The sequence below is a fragment of the Phocoena phocoena genome, chromosome 1 (assembly GCF_963924675.1).
Source record: "Phocoena phocoena chromosome 1, mPhoPho1.1, whole genome shotgun sequence".
Taxonomy (NCBI): domain Eukaryota; kingdom Metazoa; phylum Chordata; class Mammalia; order Artiodactyla; family Phocoenidae; genus Phocoena; species Phocoena phocoena.
Genome location: NC_089219.1, coordinates 113,053,691 through 113,077,826, shown reverse-complemented (window position 1 = coordinate 113,077,826; position 24,136 = coordinate 113,053,691). Strand labels below are relative to the sequence as shown.

The 24,136-nt window shown below is 36.5% G+C and overlaps 1 protein-coding gene across 1 annotated transcript in view; it reads left to right on the top strand.

Annotated features, from left to right (window-relative positions):
* The window catches only part of ASH1L (ASH1 like histone lysine methyltransferase), a 217,459-nt gene that overhangs the window by 11,535 nt on the left and 181,788 nt on the right, over positions 1 to 24,136 (top strand). The window contains exons 2-3 of the mRNA XM_065878757.1: positions 1,742 to 1,895; positions 14,871 to 15,391. Coding sequence (XP_065734829.1) covers positions 14,972 to 15,391 — 420 coding nt within the window. The 5' untranslated portion in view covers positions 1,742 to 1,895; positions 14,871 to 14,971. The remainder of the gene's footprint in view (positions 1 to 1,741; positions 1,896 to 14,870; positions 15,392 to 24,136) is intronic.

The window sequence follows — 24,136 nt, the reverse complement described above, 5'->3', positions numbered from 1 at the left end:
ATTGTTATACCTTCCTTTTATTAAGCTGGTTTTTCATCTGTGCACTTAATTAGTCAACATACCTAACCTGCTAGAATACATTTGTAAGATGTAACTAATACTTGTAACTCTTAGGGGCTTAATATCATTTAGGTTGACTTACTGCATTTTGCAGGACATGTTTTTCTGGATGTGGATAAAGATCTATGTAAATACATTTGAGGTGTCAGAAATTGGAAGGAATAGAAATGACAGAGAACAAAAGCAATCACAGTGTATAGGTTTTTTGTTTTGGTTTGGTTTTTTTTTGGCTGCATTGGGTCTTCGTTGCTGCCCGTGAGCTCTGTCTAATTGCAGTGAACGGGCTACTCTTTGTTGCGGTGCCCAGGCTTCTCATTGCTGTGGCTTCTCATTGCGGAGCACGGGCTCTGGGCACGCAGGCTTGGTAGTTGTGGCTTGTGGGCTCTAGAGCGCAGGCTCAGTAGTTGTGGTGCATGGTCTTAGCTGCTCCACGGTATGTGGGATCTTCCCAGAGCAGGGCTCGAACCCATGTCCCCTGTATTGGCAGGGGGATTCGCCACCAGGGAAGTGCCTATGTTTTTTGTTGTTAAAAACCTATCAGGAACCCTCTTATCTAATGCATGAAACATACCCTCTTGCTTGAGCACATGACTTCACACTTGCCAATCCACCTCTACCATTAGGAAAATGTAGGGCCCATCTGTTGAATTGGCACTGTGCCTAAAGGCTGGTAGTTTTGGACTTCGTCAGTCCAGGAAACGGAATTAATTCCAGAACATTAAGGGGAAACTTTTCTAGTAACAACATATTCCCTAGAGTTTTTCTGATCTCTTGTTGCTGTTTTACAGAAATCACCAGAGAATTGATCCATATCATGTATGGATCCTAAGTCTAAGTCAGAATTATCATTCGTATGTATTAGAGAGCCTGTTCTCTTCCGTGTAAATGGTGTCCTTAAGAAAATATTAACAAAAATTTCCAGATAGTTAGAGGCAATCTTCTTAAGTAGAATTGAGATGTTTAAGAAAGTAGTATGATTTGGGATTCAGATAAGCCTCGAGAAATATTTCTAGATGAATCTGTTCCACACAAATTTGGAAACTATTGACTGAGACTTAGAACTAGGTGATTAAAAGTGGCTACCTCCAAGTTTCTTGTTTCATAAGCATCTTAATTATGAATGTTACGGAATGACAGTTGCATTATTTACTTGTTCTTCAACAGGAATTGCATTTAAAAATGGACATAAACTCACATGGGATGGTGGTGGTTAGATGGTGGTTTAAGTAAATCTTTGCTGTACTGTCTGTTATCTGGCCACCTTCTTTTTCTCTTCACCATTTTGATAATGCAGTAATTTCTGGAGAATCGTTAGTTAAAGCAACATACCAATGTTAGAATGGCAGACTGGGTATGAGAAAAGTAATTCTCCAAAATCAGTAAAATGGCAGCAAAGTGATAATCGTCTGTCTGTGACCCACCCTGATTGGCTTCCAGCATACAGTTACCAAGCCTCCCTAGCTATATCCCACACACGTCTCTGAAATGCATGCGATTTCTGAATCCAAACCTGACCATGTGCCTTGGCAGGACACACTCTTTAGCACTCTTCAAGATCCTGCCTACCTCTTTAGCTTTGTGTCTCACTGGGCTTCCTACCCTTGTGCTTCAGCTGTTTGGAACTGTCATCATTCCCATACACGGTTCGTTTATATCTCCATGACTTTCATGTTCCTCCCAGTGCCTGGCTGCTTAGAGAACACCCACCCAACTTCTGAGACAAAGTTCAAGTTGATGCTGTGAAGCCTTACCTGGGCACCTCCCCTCTTTTGGTGAACAGTATGCACTCATTTGTCTTTGGCATATACCTAGGAGTGGAATTGCTGGGCCACAGGGTAAGCATATTTTTATCTTTAGTAAATATTGTCAGACGGTTTTCCAAGTTGATTTTATGACTTTATAACTTTATCAGGCTCTACATCTTCCCCAGCTTTTGGTGTTGCCATTCTTTTAAATTTTAGCCGTTTTGGTGGGTAATAGTATTTCATTGGTATTGATTTGCATTTCACTGATGACTGGTGAGTTTAAGCAACTTTTCATGTGTGCGTTGGATGTTTGGACATCCTCTTGTGAAGTACCTGCTCTTAATACATATTCTGAATGCAATTCCTTTCTCAGATATATGCGTTGCAAATATCATCATCCAATGTATGGCTTCCCTTTTCACTCTCTAGGTGGTGTCATTTGATGAACAGAAGTTCTCATTTTTCATAAAGTCCCATTTGTCTTTTTTTTCCTGATCTAGTTTGAAGAGGCATGTAGTTGTGGGTAGGAGGAAATGGAGAATTATTTATTAATAGGCATAAAGTTTCTGTCAAGCAAGATGAATAAGCTCTAGAGATTTATTGTATAGCATTGTATGTATAGTCAACAATAGTGTATTGTACACTTAAAAATTTGGTAGATCTCATGTTAACTGTTCTTACCACAATAAAACAAAATAATAAAAAGATAAAGAGGTGTGTAGTAGGTGGCAGTCTATTGAATGGAAACAAAAAGGAGAGGAATATATTAAGGAAATAGCTAGTCAGTATTAAGATAATGGAGTTAGAAAGTACATCCAAAAGCTATTGGGTTAGTTTTCTCAATTTCATGTATATATGAACAAGACTTGAGAGGTGTGTGCTTATGGTACCTATGTATATTTCAAATCTTTTAAAAATATGTTTTTATTGGATTTGTGTTTAATTATAAAACTTACACAAATTCTATAACAGGGCAAGGAAAAAAATATTTATAAACAAGATTTTTCCCCGTTTACTTCCAAACCTTTTCCCCTAAAATAACCAGTGCTATCAGCTGATGTATAATCATTCATATTTATTTCTGTGTGCATACAAATACATGTTTTTTTCTACTCTTTACAAATATGAGCTGATGCTTGCATTTTTACTTAAAAATAGCATACATGGCTGTATATTTGTGTGTGAGTATATATATATTTAACTGTTTTTGTGTATGTAGCACATCAAGGACTGCTATAAGTATCCTTTTATTGGTACTTTTATTTTTCTATGATAGAAAAGATTACTTTCCAAAATGATGGTGGCCACTAGTGCCCTCTTTCCCACCTTGCCAGTATTAGTTGTTATCAGTCTTAAATTTCAACCAAAGTGATGAGTGAAAAATATCTTAATTCACACCTCCCTGACTACCAGTGAGGTAGATCATCTTTTTATGTTTCTAATTATTTCTATGTCTTCTGTAATTGCCTGTGCATATCTCCTGTATGTCTTTTCTTACGTACTACTTTATAGAATAACTTTGTATGTTAGAGATATTAATCCTTTTTCATGTTCATTATATTTTCTCCCAATCTGTTGTTTGTCCTTGATTTTGTTTACATCTTACATCACGGTATATAATGCTTTTATGTAATCAAATTGGTCACTTATTTTCCTTTATGGTTTCTCGTTTCCTGATTTGCTTAAGGTTTCTCAACCATAGGCTATAGAAATATTCACCAGTACTCTTCAAGTGCTTTTATTTGTACATATAGCTCTTAAATCCATGAGGAAATTATTCTTTTTTTAATTAATTAATTAATTAATTAGGCTGCATTGGGTCTTCGTTGCTGTGCCTGGGCTTTCTCTAGTTGCAGTGAGTGGGGGCTACTCTTCGCTGCAGTGCACAGGCTTCTCATTGTGGTGGCTTCTCTTGTTGCGGAGCATGGGCTCTAGGTGCACAGCTTCAGTAGTTGTGGCATGCGGGCTCAGTAGTTGTGGCACGTGGGCTCAGTAGTTGTGGCACACGGGCTTAGTTGCTCCGCGGCATGTGGGATCTTCCCGGACCAGGGCTTGAACCTGTGTCCCCTGCATTGGCAGGCGGATTCTTAACCACTGTGCCACCAGGGAAGTCCATGAGGAAATTACTCTTGTGTTTAATGAGGAATGGTTCTACCTTTGTCTTCTCCAAGTAGATAACCAGTTAGGTCAACATGCAACAAACATATATCAAATAACTCATCTTCTTGCCATATTGAAATCTGTTAATTGAAAAAGGTTTTTTCAGGACTGCCACTAGTCCATAATCTGTTTTTATGTAAACTAGGAAGGGAATCCCTTCCACAAGAAACTTTATTTTGATCTGCCAGAAAAATGTTAAATAGCTTTATTGAGATATAATTCATGTACTATACAATTCACTAATTTGAAGCATACAGTTAAGTGGTTTTTAACATATTCATATAGTTAATGCAACCATCTCCACTATCTAATATTAGAACATTGCATCTTGATACCCATAGTCACTCCCCATCCCAGGTATTCCCCTTTTACCCTAGCCCTAGGTAACCACTAATCTACTTTCTGTATGGGTTTGCTGGGTTTGGACATTTCATACAAATGGAATCTTACAATGTTGTCTGTTGGAACTGGCTTCCTTCATTTAACATAATGTTTTCAAAGTTCATCTATGTTGTAGCATGTATCAGTACATCTGGCCCTCCATATCCATGGGTTTTACATCCGCACATTCAACTATCCATGGATTGAAAATGTTTGTTGGTGGGGGGCTTCCCAGGTGGTGCAGTGGTTGAGAATCCACCTGCCAATGCAGGGGACATGGGTTTGAGCCCTGGTCCGGGAAGATCCCACATGCCGTGGAGCAGCTAAGCCCATGCGTCACAACTACTGAGCCTGCGCTCTAGAGCCCACGAGCCACAACTACTGAGCCCACATGCCACAACTACTGACACCCGTGCGCCTAGAGCCCATGCTCCACAACAGGGGAAGCCACTGCAATGAGAAGCCTGTGCACCGCAAAGAAGAGTAGCCTTACTCGCCGCAACTAGAGAAAGCCCGCGTGCAGCAACGAAGACCCAACACAGCCATAGGTAGATAGATAGATAGATAGATAGATAGATAGACAGATAGAAAGAAAGAATGGGGGAAAGAATTCTGGAAGGTTCCAAGGAGCAAAACTTGAATTTGCTGCACACAGCTATTTATACAGCATTTACATCTTATTTACAACTATTTATGTAGCATTTACATTGTATTAGGAATTAGAAGCAATCTAGAGATGATTTAAATACATGTAGGTTATACACAAATACTATGCCATTTTATATAAGGGGCGTCAGTATTTTCGGATTTTGGTATTTGTAGGGGTTCTGGAACCAGTTATCCGCGGATACTGAGGGATGGCTCTACTTCATGCCTTTTCATTGATGAATAACATTTCATTGTATGGATAATGTTCCTGTGAACATTTGTGTACAAGTTTTTGTGTAGATAAAAAATTTTTTAATATTTTTATTTAATTAATTTATTTTTGGCTGTGTTGGGTCTTTGTTGCTGCACGCAGGCTTTCTCTAGTTGCAGCGAGCGGGCGCTGTGCTTCCTTGCTGTTTGCGGGCTTCTCGTGGTGGCTTCTCTTGTTGCAGAACATGGGCTCTAGGCGCGGTGGACTTCAATACTGTGGCACGCGGGCTCAGTAGTTGTGGCTTGTGGGCTCTAGAGTGCAGGCTCAGTAGTTGTGGCGCACGGGCTTAGTTGCTCTGCGGCATGTGGGATCTTCCCGGACCAGGGCTCGAACCTGTGTCCCCTGCATTGGCAGGTGGATTCTTAACCACTGTGCCACCAGGGAAGTCCAAGATAAATGTTTTCATTTCTCTTGGGTATATGCCTAGGAGTGAAATTGCAAGGTTATGTGGTAACTCTGATTAGCCTTTTGAGTAACTGCCAGACTGTTTTCCAAAGCAGCTGCACCATTTTACATTCCGACTCCAATTTTTTCCCAGAAAAGTTTTATGGAAAATAAATATAATGTATTTACAATGTAAATGGTACCCTCTTGGAAACGACTCTTTTGTTTAGTGTATAACCAAGTGGATTGGCCCTGAGTTGACAGCCCTTAATACTGGTCAAAGTGTAATAATTCACTAATGAGAAAATCTTTCTGACGTTAACTTCTGCTTCCCTCCTGTTGCCATTTTAGAATTCCCTAAGGATAGAGTTCAATGTCCCTACATGTTCCTTGCAACCATGGACCCATCCCTCCTTTTTAATTTAATTTTATTTATTAAAAAAATATTTGTTTGTTTGTTTTTTTGTTTATTTATTTTGGCTGCTCTGGGTCTTAGTTGTGGCATGCATGCGGGATCTAGTTCCCTGACCGGGGCTTGAACCTGGGCCTCCTGCATTGGGAGTGAGGACTCTTACCCACTGGACCACCAGGGAAGTCCCCATCCTTCCTTTTTTTAAAAAACAGTTGAAGTTACATATATTCAGTTTGTGTTAACTTTGCTTGTCAGGAAGAATTAAGTAAGCTTTGATTAGATTATCTGTCTGACAGTCGATGAGTATAGTTTTTTCCGAAGGATTAGCTTTGGGAATTCTTTCTGTGTATATTTTCCTCTTGTGGCTTACTAGTTATAATTTATGTCTGCTATTTCACTTTCCTGTTCTGAGTTTCTGAAGTAGTTTGTTGGTATAATAAGTATTTCTTTGGTCATGAGACACATTCTTTCCTCCCAGTTTAATGTTTCTGAAAGTAGGAAATAATACAACTGATAATTACATTTAATGTGGTAGTGGCTTATAAAAAAATTTCCTCCTGAAAATGCGGTCATTGATTCATGAAGCCTCTTAGAATCAGTGGCATCTTGGAATTTAAGAAATATATACAATACATAAATATAAAAATAGCTAGATTTACTGGTGATTAGTACTTTGAAAGTTAGGAATTGTTGGTGATTGTCCCTGTCTTTTAAATAAAGGGTTCTGTAGCTGAGTAAAAAAGCTTAATTTGTCCAGCTTTTTAAGTGTAGTTTTTGTTGTATAAGTCATTTAGGGACATAGTTTAAAATTTTTTGGTATCTTCATGAAGATATTTTAGCTTTTTCTGATTTCAGTGACTTATGTAACATCAGTGATTCAGTGGTTTAATGTAAAACATCTTAAACCAGTTAGGAAACTGCTTAGTCTTTTACTGGTGATATACATAGAGCTTATTTTTTAAGTTATAAAAGCAGTATGAGATTAAATAGTGTTTAGACAATTAAAATATCAGTTCTGGGCTTCCCTGGTGGCGCAGTGGTTGAGAGTCCACCTGCCGATGCAGGGGACATGGGTTTGTGCTCCGGTCCAGGAAGATCCCACATGCCGCGGAGCAGCTGGGCCCGTGAGCCATGGCCACTGAGCCTGTGCATCTGGAGCCTGTGCTCCGCAACGGGAGAGGCCACAACAGTGAGAGGCCCGCATACAGCCAAAAAATTATATATATATATCTCAGTTTTTTAATATTTCAATTTTCATTTTGTCTGTTCTCTATATACGTGATTAAAAATATAGTAATATGCATGTTGGCTTATTCAGTCAATAGATACTTATTGAATGCCTTTTATGGTCCAGGAACTTTACTAAGGATATAGCAGTGATAAGGTAGATAGGATTCTTATTCTCATGAAACAAATGGTCTAGTATAAAATATGGATATTAAGCATATAGCTTACTGGTATGGTAAGTTTTAAGGGGCTTATTACAGTATGCTATATGACCCCCTAACAGGGAGATCTCCCCTGGTCTAGGGGGTTAGGAAATGTCTCCCTGATAAAGTGACCTTTAAGCTGAGATGGAAAGGATGAGTAGAAGTCATCAAAGAAGCAGGTAGAAAAGAGTACTAGGCAGAGAGAAGTAACTGTTCTCCTAGAGGGAGGAAGACAGAGACATTTGGGGAACTGAAAAGTACTTAGAACACTTGTATGTCACACATATGTTACTGCTTTGGGGGGCTTTTATTTGCCCCTGCTGTGCTTATAGAAGAGTGGGAAGAGTGTGGCTAGAGTTAGGTAGGGGCTGATAATAACAAAAAAGTAAACGTAAACACTGGTGTGTGTGTGAAGTACTTTTGTAAGTACTACTCATGTATTAGTTCATTGAACCCTAACAACAGTTTCTATTCATGGATGAGAGAACAAGGCATAGAGTGCCTTGCCCAAAATTAATATACCAGAACTGGGATCTGAGCCTGTGCATTCTGGATCCAGAGTTTGTGTCTTTAACTACTGTACCATACTGAAAATTTAAGTTATAAATTATGATTAGGATAAGGGACTTTTATATCCAAAGGTCAGTATGAAAGCATCCAAAGGTTTTACGCGGAGAAATGACATAATTAGATTATTTTTAAAATCATCCTTCTGGCTGGAGGAAGGGACTGGAGGAGAGCAAGGTGGATATACAAAGGAGTTAGAAGGCCACTACTATATTTTGGGTAAGAATTGTTTTTTTGGACAACTCAGTGGCAGTGGAATAGGAACTATGTGTAATCAAAAATTATTTACGTGGTTTTCACATGTTTTGGTGTTAGGTTGAGAAGTCAAGGATGATCCCCACATTTCTGTGATTACTTAGCTAATATGATATATTCTAAGAAATATTATGGTCATTTATAAAAATTTTAAAGAGCATGAAACCCAGGACAAATTAAAATGCACAATGAGCTATGAATTTTTAAAAGTTTTGTATAGTTAATTTATATCTGGTTTTGAATGTTGAGAAATACAACAATGATTACAGTCTCTAACTATGTTTAATAAAGACTGCAAAGGAAAATGAAAATTATCATAGATGAGTCAAGCTAGATTTTACTTATTTTAAGCTAAAAATCTGCAAACATTGTTTAGTCTGCATTGTGGTAATTTTAGATATGTACTTATCCAAAAAAAAAGTTATTTTTACGTATTAGGGAAAGTTAATAAGATAAATTACCTTTCTTATCAAGTTAAAACTAAAACTTATAAAACTCCTTTTATTTTATGTTCATATATTGTCATACTGCCTCCCTCTGTATATATCATGTGCCTATATTTCCATCTGTCTACTTGACCTTTCTACTTAAATGTTTCACAAGCACCTAAAATTAAACACATTTATTACTGAACTCTTGATCTCCCCTTCTGTGTCATTCTGGCAAACAACTTATAGAATGCTAGCCCCATGAGGGCAGGATTTTTGTGTTTTTTTGCAGTGCTATGTAAGTTTCTGTTACATAATGGGCACTTAGTAAATATTTGTTTAAGGAGTGTCTAAATGGTACCACCATACAATTCTATGATTGCTCAAGTCTTCATATTTTATTTACCTCCCCTCCTACTTCTTACTGACAAATCATATCTATTATACCTCTAAAATATCTCTTAATCCATCCATTCTTTAAAAATTTCCAGTGCTACTACCTAATCTGTCAATCTTTTGACTGTTACTCCAGAATCAGCTTTTACTATTTTTCTAATCATTCTCCCACAGCAACCAGAGAAGTTTTCTTAAAATGTAAATTGTATCATTACTCTCCTTTACAGAGCTTCTTTTTGAATTCCATATCTTTCATGTAGGCCAACAAGACCCTCTGCAAGCTATTTTTGTTTAACATTCCATTTTCGTATTGTGCTGTTCTCCATTTGGTTTACCTACTGTTAACCTTTACAGTCTCAGGGAGTTTTTACACCCACTGTTCCCTATTTTTGGATCATTTTCACCTCCACATTTTGCCTGGCTATTCCCTGGGTCTCAGTTTATAGTTACATGTTTTTCTAAGATATGTTCCCCGCCCCTCCACGTTTCCTTGATATACTACCTCACATAGTAGTACCTTCACATTTATTAGTTATATGTATTTGTGTGATCATTCATTCATTTGTATCCCCTGCTAAATTTGAAGTTCATGACACCAAGGACTATAAAAATTGTATTACTTATGACTATATCTACAATGGGTATCACAATTCTCAAAACATATTTAGAGACTGTGAAAATATTTATTGAATGGATGAAGGAATAGATTAAGAATGGTGAATCCATAAAGGAAATGGTGGACTGGTTAGAGAGGTAGTTGGAGAGCCAGTAGAATGTGTGATCATAGCAGCCAGGTGAGAGTTTCAAATATCAAATATGCCAAATGTAGCAGAGAGGAGTAATAAGATCAGGACTAAAAATGATCTTTGGGAGGCAGAATAACATAGTGTTTAAGAGGAGCCAGGCAGACCTAGACTCTACCTTTTATTGGCTGTTAACTTGTCTTTTCATCTCTAAAAAGAGAAGAATAATAGTAACTACCTCATGGTGATTGTGAGGCTTAAAATGAGATAATCTGTATAAAACTTTTAGCATAGAGCTTTGCACATATTAAGAGCTCAGTAAAACTTTGGTATTTTTATTATTTTTAAATTGCGAATGCTAAACCCACTGTAAGGACTCAATATTTGTAGTACTTAGAAAATATATACAGTTGACCCTTGAACAAAACGGGGGTTAAGGGCGCTGACCCTCCAAGCCGTAGAAAATCCACATAGTCAGCCCTCTGTATATGTGGTTCCTCCACGTCTGTGGATTCAACCAACTGCAAATCATGTAGTACTGTAGTGTTTACTATTGAAGAAATCTTCATTTAAGTGGACCTGTGCAGTTCAAACCTTTGTTGTTCAAGGGTCAACTGTAATTAGCAATTTTCTAAAAAGTTTGTTCATAGCGAAAATGATCTGGGAAAAAGGGCTTCATGCGGTAGATTAATGTTAGTTTCCCTTGTATTTGGGCTAGACTGTTTTGGATTGTTTCAGTGGTTTGAAAATGTTAATCCCAAAGTTGCACGTGAGATGAATGTTGAATTTGCCTCTTTGAGCGTGAATGAAGAGATTCTAGCATTCTTAGTTCTGTGTTTCTCCTTGCAACTGTGTTTTAAATTGAATGTATTATAGTAGGAACCAGAATAAGTTGTGTAACAACATAGCATCCTTGCCCCTGGATGGAAGACCTAGATTGTATAGATGCATCTTTCCAAAAGCTGAAAGAATATCATTCACAAAGAACATTGCTTTGAAAATTCAAAAACAACGTCTGGCAGCTGCTGTAGGGACTGCTTTTCAGGCAGTTTACATTTAGTAGATAAAAGCATTCTTTGTTGTGAAGTATCTTCAGAACTTGGATTTATCTTTACTAGAAACACTTAAATTTGGTATGTGGAGTTTGCCAATCATGATTTTCCAGTCCTACTGCCTAAGTGGATTCGCAGAATATGCCCAAAGGATACTATTCTTTTTTCTCCTTGATCAAGTTAAGGAAACGTAATAGTTCTCTATTCCTACATACATTTCTAGGGTAGTGATCAGTATTTTCAAATTAATTTCCTTTTCAGTTTATTGATACTCTGCTATTATTTAATAATCTGTGTCACTTGGTTTCAGTTTTTTCCATTTTAAAAATGAAGAGAATCATGCTCTCCAAACCCTTCTCTGGAATGTTTTGAGAGTGAGTAAGTGCTGGTAAAAAATGCTTTGAGTTCTTCGGAAGAAATACAGAAATTCTACTTTATATATTTATAAATATACATTAAGACTTCTGTAATTCTTTCATTATGAAAATCAAAAATTATAGGGAAAATTTAAAATGTGTGTATTTGTGAGTAGTGTATGTAAAAGTAGTTGTTTTTGTATAAATTATTATTTGTTTTTATTCCAAAAAGGATTTATTTTAATAACTAACCAATAAGATATTTGGCAGGTCCATCAGTTCACCATTAGTAACACGAAACCCTGGATGGGCATTTGAATTTAAGAAATAAGAAAGAGGAGGGAAAAAACTAGAAAAGGAATAAATTGAAGCCAATAACGTGTAACCCACATAAGGCATGGAGTTAATTTAAATATTTATTGACTACCACCTATGTGCCAGGTACCGTTCTTGATGCTAGAATAGTACATTGAACCAAATTGACAAAAATCCACTTCCATGTGAACTTTACATTCCAATGGAAGCGTGTAGACAATAAATAAATATATTGTACACCAGATGGTGAAAAGAGCACAGGAGAAATAAAACAGGATGAGTGTGAGAAGAGGTGGGATGGGTGTTTTTCTATTTTGTAAAGGGAATGCCTCTTCTATAAGTTATATTTAGGCAAAGACATGATGGAAGTGACAGAGCAAACCATGCAGTGATCTGGGGAAAGGGTTTTCTAATCAGGTAGAATAATAAGTGCAAAGGCCCTTAGGTAGGAGTATTTTCATTGACTTTGAAAAACAGGAGAGTACCTGTGCCCCTCCCCCGCTTCTTGGAGCTAAGTGGGGAGACTGGTAGGAGATGGAAGAGAAGTAGAGGGGATTGTAGGGAATTTAGACCATTGTAAAGACTTTGGCTTTTACTTTGAGTAAAATGGGAAGCCATTGAAAGGGTTTTTGAGCAGAGGAGTGACATGATATGATACAGACTTTAAAAAGATTATCCTGCTGTTGAGTTGAGAAGACTATAAAGAGATACAAAGGCTGAAACGAGGAACCAGTCAGGAGGTTATTGAAATAAATAGTACAGGGCAGATATTATCAGTTGGATCTGATTGGTAGCTGTCAAATTAGTGAGAAATAGGTTCCACATATATTTTGAAGGTAAAGAAGACTTTTCTGACCGAGTGGACATATGGGGCATTAGAAAAAGAAAGGAATCACAGATGATTAAATTTTTGGTCTAAATATTTCTGGTTGGAGTTTCATTTATTGAGATGAGTAAGCCTGTGGGAAGAACAGATTTGGGGAGCTTGGCGAAGGTGAATTGACTTTGGACATGTTAAGCTTGAAGTGCCTAATTATTAACTATCTAGTCAGCGTGTCAAGTAGGCATTTAAATATATGAATCTGGAGTTCCAGGAGGGGTCTCAGCTGTTCTCTGTCTGGAGATAGAAATTTTTGAATCATCTGTGTTAGATGGCATTTAAATTCAAAAGACTGGATCTGATCATTTAGAAAGTTAGTGTAGATAGCAAAGGAAAGAGCATGCCCTGGGGGCACTCCAGTGTTTATAGAGTTAGGGGAGAAAAAGAAGAACTGGCAAAGAAGACTCCTTAATCAAACACTTTAGTACTTCTGCACTGAAGTGTATGACTGTTCATAGAAATTGTGGTAATTAAGACCAAAATGGATCCAGATCAGGTCAGGTCACATTTTGTCACTAGGGTGTTACGAGAAAACTTTTGATTTTCAGAGTTTTGAATTTCAGGATGTGAACACATCGTGGGGAAGATAGGACTTTGTACTTTTAAAGGAAAGAAAGCACATGGCACAGAAGCAGAAATGAACATGATTTGTTAGGGACAGTAAAAAAACAGAATTTTAAAAAAATATTTATTTATTTCGCTGTGTGGGGTCTTAGTTGTGGCACGCGGGATCTTTGTTGTGGTTTGCGAACTCTTAGTTGCAGCATGTGGGATCTAGCTCCCTGACCAGGGATCAAACCCGGGGCCCCTGCATTGGGAGCTTGGAGTCTTAGCCACTGGAGCACCAGGGAAGTTGAAGAAAACTGAATTGACTAAATCATAGAGGATGTGTGTTGGGAAGTAAGGAAAGATTAATTTGAGAAGTTAGAGCCAGATTATGAAGAGCCTTGAATGCTATTGTGAAGTGTTAATATACGAAGTGGTAGACAACAAGAATAATTGTCATATGCAGTTGATTTGAAAATTACTCTTTCAGCTGTTTGTGTGAATGAATAGAATAGGAATACACTTTAGTCAGTTGGCCAGTATTTGTTGAGTAACTACTTAAAATGCTGCTAGCACTGCTAATAAAATCGTCGGCACCTTCTATTGAGCCTTGCTGAGTGCCAGTCATGGGGCTGTGCATTCTACTTACATTTCTTGTAGGAGTTGTAAAAGTTGTATCATATGATCTTTGCCTTTGAAACTCTTATAATCTTGTTGGAAAGAAAAGTCTTAAGGCACATAGTTTAAAATATTCTACTGCATAAATGGAACTTTCTAAGGGATAGGATGTTCTTTTTTCCCCAGATACTGGTCCTGGATCTTGATTTGGATATATGCTTGAAATAAAGGCTAGTCTGTCAGTCCTCAAGAACAGTGAATTATTTTGTTTTGGTTTTATATTCTCTAGTCACTAGATTATATGCCAATCCTGTACGGTTTCCTGAGGATCTTTATTTATGAGAAGGGGGTTGCCCTGTGTGGATTATTCAGATTCTCTGTTAAGGTGTACAAACTATTGTAAAATAATAAATCTACGTTCTGGTTTTAAAATAATTTATAGATTTGGGAGATTGAAGCATGACCGCTGACTATTTGCTATTGGGAAAACATGTGAAAATATATTTCTGCTTTTTAGAGTTTTTATAACAGTTGTTCTAAATCATTTATATAATTATTTAATGTTTATCTTTCTCACTAGAGTATAAGGCTTGTAAATTTAGGAACTGGATCTGTTTTGTTGAATACTGTATTTCCAGGGTGTTGCACAGTGCCTGGCACATGATAGGTGTTTAGAAATACTTTTTAATGAATGAATGAGTAAATGAATTCAGAGTTGAATTGTAAACCAGCAATAGAGATAATTCCAGCCTAAGAGTCCTAACCTAAAAAGTCTACCATCTCTTATAAATAATATTGGAGTGCTGAAACCAGCCCAAAACATGGTTCTTTACCTTCAGTGAAATTGATTTTATTTAACTAAAATGTAAGAAACACATTCCTTTGAAACTGAGGAGTGTTAAAATATATATTATTTTTATCTTAGACTGTGTTTGCTTTACTGTCAGTTGCAGAAGCTTGTTGCTTGAGTTAGAACAGTGGATCTTAAACATAGATTTGCACCATACCACTACAGCTTATTTATGATATCTGGAGAATAATAAACTTATTCTGAAATTTAAATATAACTAAATGAATTTAAATCCATTTTGAAGGGCATTTTGATCCATTTTAACTGATTTTCGGTTCTTCCTGATCTTCTTGTTCTCCTCCCCCTATACCCACTTCTCATGTTAATAATTGCCTCTGTTCTGATAAATTTTTTGTTATGGTCTATCCTACAGAGAAAGAGATGCTGGTTGCCAGTTTTGGAGATCCCTGTTTTTTATGGAACACAGTTCTGTAAAATTTTCATAAGATTCCTTGGCAATAACATACACTTGTGATGGACCCTAGAAATACTGCTATGTTAGGATTGGGTTCTGATTCCGAAGGATTTTCAAGAAAGAGTCCCTCTGCCATCAGTACTGGTACACTGGTCAGCAAGAGAGAAGTAGAGCTAGCGAACAACACAAAGGAGGAAGAGGACCTTCGCAAGTGGAATCGGGAAAGAACCATCGAAGCAGGGAAAGATGATGGTTTGACTGATGCACAGCAACAGTTTTCAGTGAAAGAAACAAACTTTTCAGAGGGAAATTTAAAATTGAAAATTGGCCTTCAGGCTAAGAGAACTAAAAAACCTCCAAAGAACTTGGAGAACTATGTATGTCGACCTGCCATAAAAACAACTATCAAGCACCCAAGGAAAGCACTTAAAAGTGGGAAGATGACAGATGAAAAGAATGAGCACTGTCCTTCAAAGCGGGTAAGTAGAATTCCCAACAATATGTGATGATTAACAATCTTTGGATTTCTCTATTAATTTTTATCGAACCTACGTACATATTTTAGGAATTTTGATTTTAATCTTTTTATGTTATTTCCAAATAGTCTGTTTTGTGAGCCAAAACAGGCCTTAAGGCTTGTCAGAGATATGAGTGATGGTATAACCATGTATGTACTTGTAAAATTATGGCAAATATTTTAAATGGGGTATATCCAGATTGCTGCTCCTACATGGCCTAGTGGAAAGAATATTGATTGGATTTTTAGTTAGGAAACCTAGAGTTGAATCTTGCCCTCCTGTTTACTAACAATGTGACTATAGACAAATTAATAGAGAAGAAACTGAGGCTTAAAGATGTTAAATGATTACAAAACCACCTACCTTTCAGGATGGTTCTATTCCTGCTGACCTAAAGAATTTTCGAAAGGTGGATTAAAAAATTTTTATCTAGACCTTTTTACTTGAGACGATGTTAGAGCTTGTCTTGCACAGCTAATTTTTAAAGGGCTTTGAGATGATTGTCTTTAGTAATCTTTCTATAGTATTTTTTAAATAGTGCTAATAATGAGGTTTTGTACTGAAAGGATTTCACCCACAATACATACTTATTCTTAATATATAAGTAGTTTATATCCCACTTATATTATTTGTAGCAGAATATAGTTTGTGGTTCCTGAGGAAAGCTATCTGTATACTTAAAACACTGTTGGTAATGGGTTAGGTGTTTATTTTTCCAACAGTTACTTTAGCATAGGATGTTGACTATATTACTGCCCTCTAAATTAGTTCTTCATAAACAATGGAAAGAACATGAATTACAGAGTCAGAACCAAATTCAAATCCTGGCTTAATAACTGTACACAGGCAATTTGGTTTATCTTAACTGAGCTGTGGTTTCCTCATTTATAACATGGGGCTATTAATGCCTGTATTAAATGGGTATATAAAGAATTAAATTTCAGTAGCCAAGACATACAACCCAAGTACCAATCAACAGACGATTGGCTTAAGAAGATGTAGTGTGTACGTATGTATGTATGTAGATGTGTGTGTATATATGCATATATACATATATGCTTATATATATATATATATATATATATATATACACACACACACGTATACACACACGGGAATATTACTCAGCCATAAAAAAGAAATAAATATTGCCATTTGCAGCAACACGGATAGACCTAGAGAATATTTTACTTAGTGAAGTAAGTCAGACAGAGACAAATATTATTTGGTATGACTTATATGTGGAATCTAAAAGTAATATAAATGAATCTTTATATATAACAGAAACAGACTCATAGACATAGAAAACAAATTTATGGTTACCAAAGGGTAGACAGAGGGACAGAGGGACAAATTAGGAGTATGGGATTAACAGATACACTATACATGAAGCAGATAAGCAATAAGGATTTACTATATAGAGCAGGGAATTATACTCAATATCTTGTAATAACCTATAATGGAATATAATCTAAAAAAAAAAAAAACTGAGTCAGTTTGCTGTATACCTGAAATGAACACAATATTGTAAGTCAACTGTACTTCAATTTAAAAAAAGAATTAAATTTATATATAGTAGTTAGCATGTGGTAGATTCTTGTGAATGTTCTTTTTACAGCCTAAGGTATTGCTTTACAAGGGATCTCTGGAAGTGTTTGGTTATCTGTACTTGCTCTCAGCATATGATGGTCTGTGAAGAATTTTGTGTTTGTTTGGATGCGTTTTTACATAATTCTTACTAGCTTCTCTGAAGGGTTCATGACTCCAAAAAGATTAAGCATCAGTGGCTAAAGAGAGAAAGATGCACTGTTATGAGGCATGTTGGTAGTCTAAGAAAGCTTGGGAGTTTTGTTTTATTTATTTTAAGGCAACCAAAACATTTCCCCCCAATTCTTCAAAAAGTAGTTGGGTTTTTGTCTGTGCATTCATTCATTCATTCATTTATTCATTTATTTATTTATTTATGGCTGTGTTGGGTCTTTGTTGCTGTGCGCTGGCTTTCTCTAGTTGTGGTGAGCAGGGGCTACTCTTCTTGCGGTGCGTGGGCTTCTCATTGTGGTGGCTTCTGTTGTTGCAGAGCATGGGCTCTAGGCACACAAGCTTCAGTAGTTGTGGCTCGCGGGCTCAGTAGTTGTGGCTCACGGGCTCAGTTGCTCCGTGGCCTGTGGGATCTTCCCAGACCAGGGCTTGAACCCATGTCCCCTGCATTGGCAGGTGGATTCTTAACCACTGCACCACCAGGCAAGTCTGTCAGTGCCGCTTTTAAAGCAAATATTAAGCCTTAAATTTCTAGTAAAAACATAGAAATATAGATCATATATTTTATTTCTTAATCAAACTTTTCTTTCAACAATGTTCAGAGGACAAAAACAAGACCCTCTGAAAAAATAATTTGCTATCCTGGTTAGTACTAACTCATTGATAACTGTTGATGTAGTTTTTAATGACAGAACTCAAGTTCAGGTTCAAAAATGAAATTTTCCGTTTCTTGAATTATGTGACATATTGTTAAATTTATAGTAGTTTACTTACGGATTCTATTATTTAGAGTGATTCAAATATGTCATTTATTTTTTAAAAATTTCAGTCCACAGTTTAGTAACTGGCATGTTAATACTAAAGTTTAGTTTATTTTTTTGAAAAGTATTAGATGCTCTTCATGTCATATAAGTTATAGATTTTAAGATTTTGGTTCTTTTAATGTATTTTCCCCTAGTTTTATTGCGATATAATTGACATACAGCACTGTTTAAGTTTAAGATGTATTTGGTTTATTTTTCATTACTTTTGAGATTTATCTTTCTGTATTACATTTTGGCAAAACTAAAAAATATCATAACATTCAGTGTTGGCAAGAATATAGGGGAAACAACCACTCTCATGCCCTGTTGGTGGGGAGTATATTGATACTGTACTTTAAAAAAAAGAACATTCATTCATTGATTCATTCATTCCACGCCTGGTCTTAGTTGCAGCACGTTGGGTCTTTTTTAGTTGTGGCATGTGGACTTCTTAGTTGTGCCATGCAGACTCTTAGTTGGTGCTATGCATGTGGGATCTAGTTCCCTGCCCAGGGATCGAACCCAGGCCCCCTGCATTGGGAGCACGGAGTCTTACCCGTTGGACTACCAGGGAAGTCCCAATACCATACTTTTTTTATTTTTTAATTTTTGGCTGTGTTGGGTCTTTGTTGCTGTGCGCGAGCTTTCTCTAGTTGCAGTGAGCAGGGGCTACTCTTTGTTGCAGTGCATGGGCTTCTCATTGCGGTGGCTTGTCTTTGTTGTGGAGCATGGGCTCTAGGCACGTGGGCTTCAGTAGTTGTGGCACGCGGGCTCAGTAGTTGTGGCTCGCGGGCTCTAGGGCTTAGTTGCTCCGTGGCATGTGGGATCTTCCCGGATCAGGGCTCGAACCCATGTCCCCTGCATTGGCAGGCGGATTCTTAACCACTGCGCCACCAGGGAAGTCCCGGATGCCGTACTTTTTGAGAGTAGTTTGCTTGTATCTGTCATAATTAAAAATGGACAATTCCTTGATTCCACACTGTCCCTTCTAAGAAACTATCTTACAGAATACTTGCAACTATATACCAAGATATATGTGTAAGATATTTATTAGAAGTATAGATTCCTGATACGTTCTTATTGGTTCTGACTCAGTATGTCTGGGTATTTTTTAAAATATCTTTATTGAGATATATATATAACTCCCATCCACCCATTTAAACTGTACAATTCAGTGGTTTTTGATATATTACATTATTAACTTTTTAAAAATTGTTGTAAAATATATTAATATAGAATTTGCCATTTTGGTCATTTTTAAGTGTAAATTCAGTATCACTAATTCCATTCACAGTGTTGTGCAACCATCCCCACTATCTGATTCCAAAACCTTCTTGTCACCCCAAACAGAAATTCTGTAACCATTAAACAATAACTCTGTATTGCCCCTCCACTAAGCCTCTGGTAACCTATAATCTACTTTCTGTCTCTATGAAATTGTCTATTCGAGGTACCTCATATAAGTGGAATCATACAATGTTTGTCCTTTTGTGTCTGGCTTATTTCACTTAGCATAATGTCTTCAAGTTCATCCATGTTGTAGCATATACCAGAACTACTTTTTATGGCTGAATAATGTTCCATTGTACGTTTATACCACTTTGTGTTTATCCATTCATCATCTGTGGACACTTGGATTGCTTCCACATTTTGGCTATTGGAAAATATGCTGCAGTGAACATTGGTGTACAGACATCTGTTTGAATTCCTGCATTCTATTCCTTTGAGTAATATACTTAGGAGTAGTATTGCTGGATCCTATGATAAGTCTGTATTTTTTTGAGGAACTGCCAAACTGTTTTCCATAGCAGCTATACCATTTCATATTCCCACCAGCAATGCATGGGGGTTTCAGTTACTCCAAATCCTCATCACTGCTTTTTATTTTCTGTGTGTGTGTGTGTATATGTGTATGTATGTGTATTTTAAATAATAGCCATCCTAAGGGGTATGAAGTTGTATCTCACTGTGGTTTTACTTTGCATTTCCCTGATGACTAATGGTGTTGAGCATCTTTTCTTGAGCTTATTGACTATTTGTATATCTTCCTTGGAGAAATGTCTGTTTAAGTCTTTTGACTGCTTTTGAATTGTGGAGTTTTTGTTGTTGTTGCTGAGTTTTCAGGGTTCTAGGTATAGTCTAGATATATGAGTTGCTAATATTTTTTTCCCATTCTGTGGGTTGTCTTTTTCCTCTCCCTTGATAGTGTCCTGATACATAGACGTTTTCAGTGTTGATGAACTCCAGTTTGTCTGTTTTTGTTTTGATTTTTTGTGTGTGTGTGTTTTTTTTTTTTTGCGATACTCGGGCCTCTCACTGTTGTGGCCTCTCCCGTTGCGGAGCACAGGCTCCGGACGCGCAGGCTCAGCAGCCATGGCTCACGGGCCCAGCCGCTCCGCGGCATGTGGGATCTTCCTGGACTGGGACACAAACCCGTGTCCCCTGCATCAGCAGGCGGACTCTCAACCACTGCGCCACCAGGGAAGCCCCAATTTGTCTGTTTTTTTTTCTATTGCCAGTGCTTTGGTGTCATAGCAAAGATATCACTGCCAAGTCTAACATCATGAAGATTTTCTCCTATGTTGTCTCCTAAGGGTTTTACAGTCCTGGCTCTTACATTTAGGTCTTTGAGAGATTTTCAGGTATCCCTCTCACCCTGAACTTGCTCTCTGAATTCAGAAACTGATTAAGATAGCAAGAGATACTTTGGACATGGGAAACTTATATAAAAAATTTATACGAGTATGGATATTGGACTAGCAACTATTATTTTGATTAGGTAATACACTCCTATGATTCAGAATTTAAAAGATAAAAAAGGAAACAATGAAACATTTTTACCATCATTACCCTTCTCTCCCCTCAAATCCATTTTGTAGTCTCCTTTTAGGCAATCATGTGACAACCCCATGCTAACTATGATAACTAGCTAAGCAGAACAACCATTTCTCAACCAAAATGAAGAAAAACTGTTCTGTGTATTGAAATTGTCTTACTTGGAAAATAAATAAGAGTAAGTTGTTTGGAACCAAAATTGGTGCAAAGAAGCTTCCAGGAACAAAACTACAACATCAGTGCTTTTGATATCTCCCAGAAATATATTTTATATATATACAAGCAAATGCAAGTAATCTCTTCCCCCCCCAATTTAAAAATATAAATGGTACTATACTGTACACACTGTTTTGTGTCATTGTTTTTTCCACTTAAATAGTGTGTTAGCATATTGTGGAGGATTTTCCTGTATGAAACTAAGAGAGCTTCTTTAGCCCTTTGGAATATGGGTGATGAATATTTTTTTTTCCAGTTTGTCATTTGTTTTTAGACCTTGCTTATTTTTTATTTTGCCATGCAAAAGTCTTTAGTTTTTTACTGAATTTAATTAATCTTTCCTTTTATGGCTTCTAGAATTTGACATATAACTAGAAGGGCCTTCACTCTAAGTTTATAAAAGATCTCCTTATATTTTGTAATAGGAGTTTTGTAATGTTTCATTTTTTCATTATTATTATTTTTGGCCGCAGATCTTAGTTCCCCGGCCAGGGATTGAACCCAGGTCCACAGCAGTGAAAGCTCAAGTTGTAACCACTGGACTGCTAGGGAATTCCCTTATGTTTCATTTTAAATATATAAATAATTGATCCATTTGGAGTTTATAATGATGTGTAATATGAGTTGTGGATCCAAGTTTATCTTTTTCCAAATAGCTGCAAGTTGTCTCAACCCTTTTATTAAGTTTTTTTTAGTCCTCAGATTTGAGACACTACCTTTACCATACACTGAATTTCCATGTGTACTTGAGTCTGGTCTGATTTCCCACTTTGTGTCATTGATCTCTATTTGCCAGCATAATAATTTTAATTATGTTTCATATCTAGTAGGGTTAATCCTTCCTCATTACTCATATTTAAGAGTGTTCCTTGCATTATTGCCTATTAGTTTATAAGCTTTATGTGATTTTTAATAAAAATAGAACTTTTTTCTAGAACTTGTCCAATTGATTATAAAGTTCATATTTTGTTCATCTTTATCTGTGGTTGAACTTGGAACCTAATTGGTTCTCCTTCAGAAGCTCTGAATTTGCTTTGCCAGGAATTAGGGTGTGTTAGTAACACCTTTCCTGGGGGAGAGCCCCATTTTACCCATGGATTGGTACGTTTACCCTCTGGGCAACTACGCCTACTTAGATCACCCTTCTGTTTTCTTTTCTTTTGGTACCCTTGGAGATTTTTCTTACTTCCTGTGAGGCCACAGTGCAACAAACTTGGCATCTTATGCTGGATTGAGTTATTTTATTGTAGTAGACGGACCTTTATGCTATTTAGCCTGTCTTATGGCTAGAGTAGAAATCACCTGATTGTTTTATAAGAAATACGTTCATTATTAATTTAAAAATAGATTTTCCTGTCTCATTTTTGTTTTGTCTATGGTGGAAAGGCATATTTTCTTTTAAATTTCCTGTAAAAATTTGGGTTTGGCTGTCTTGCAACTTCATGTTGTGTCTGTGTCATTTCATAAGTTGTCAGAATGGTATAGTCATTCTACTGCATATTTTAGAAAGTGAAAGTAGGGAAGTCATTATATTTACTTGTATTTATCACACACCAACTTAAAAGGAGAAGAGGCAGTGTTAAAATTTACAGCTGTAATTATAATTTCCCTGCCAAAAGATAGTTTTCTGTTTAGAAAAAAAATGAGTGTGCTGACTTAATAGATTATTTAAGAACACAGTCCTTTGGAGATGTAATTTTGAGTTTCAGTAAAGTGATTTTTATGGAGAATTATTAAAACCCTCAGTGAATCCAAGTATTCTAATTAAGGTCTGTTGGCCTAAGATTTTATTAAATTATAGAACTGATAGATTAATGTAGGTTCTTTAGTAAGAAAATATACAGATAATAACAGTTATCTCTGTTCTTGCTCTGTATGGTTAATTTGCCTAGCAGTCTTTAAATTGTTTCACACAAATTCCAATTGTTTTGAAATGAAATGTTGAGGAAAAAATGAGTTTGATATTACTTAGGTTTTGGCTTTTCTTTCCTTGGCATACCTGTTAAACAGCAGTAATTTATCGGGTTTTCTGCATATAGTAGTTCCTTTAAATTGTGCCCTATATTAGATTAGCCTGGTTTTAGATAAAATGTATATAATTTTAATTGAGATACAATTCAAATACCATAAAATTCACTCTTTTAAAGTGTACAGTTGAGAGGTTTTTAGTATATTCAGTATATTAGCTACATACAGAGGTGTGCAACGATCACCACTGTCTAATTTCAGAACATTTTCATTACCTTAAGTGTGTATTTTTATTTTGTCTATTACACTTTAGAAAACTAATCATAGGACTAATATTTTACTTTGTACTTTTCACAAAGGAGGGTCACATTTTGTATCACTTAATTTTGAACATAATCTCGTCTAGACTCATAACATTCTTTTATTTATTTATTCCTCCATAAAATATTTGAGTGCCTATCATGTGCAGTAAATGAGTAATTATGATGTAATATGATAACTTCCATAATAGAAATACATATGGAGTGTTTATGGAATCAGAATTGTTGGGAGAAGGTAATGAGCAGGAGAATATGCATGGAAAGCTTTACAGAGGAACTCATTTAAAATTAGATGTTGACATCTTTGTTAGAAATTGCTAGAAAGAGAAGGACTCTGGGGGCAAAGTAAATAGTAAAGGGCAAAGGCGGTTTTAACATGTCTCCTAGATGTTTGTCAGTTGTGCTGTAAAACGAGAATTTGACAGTCCTTTAGTGTAGGTGAGTACTAAGAAAATAATAAAGAATGGAAGACAGGTGGGGAACTTATCACCTCTTCGTATTGCACTCAAAAATTTAGGGAACCTCCACTTCACTTTTTGTCTACTTTTTCTTTGTATCAGATTTTTGGTTGAAGTTTTTTTCTCTGATCTGACTTACAAAGTAAGTTTTAACCTTAAAATCATAAAGTGTTGTTTTAAATGCTATAAGATTTTATTTATCTATCTATCTATTTATTTATTTATGGCTGAGTTGAGTCTTTGTCGCTGGGCGCGGGCTTTCTCTAGTTGGGGAGAGTGGGGGCTACTCTTCCTTGTGGTGCACAGGCTTCTCATTGCGGTGGCTTCTCTTGTTTCGGAGCATGGGCT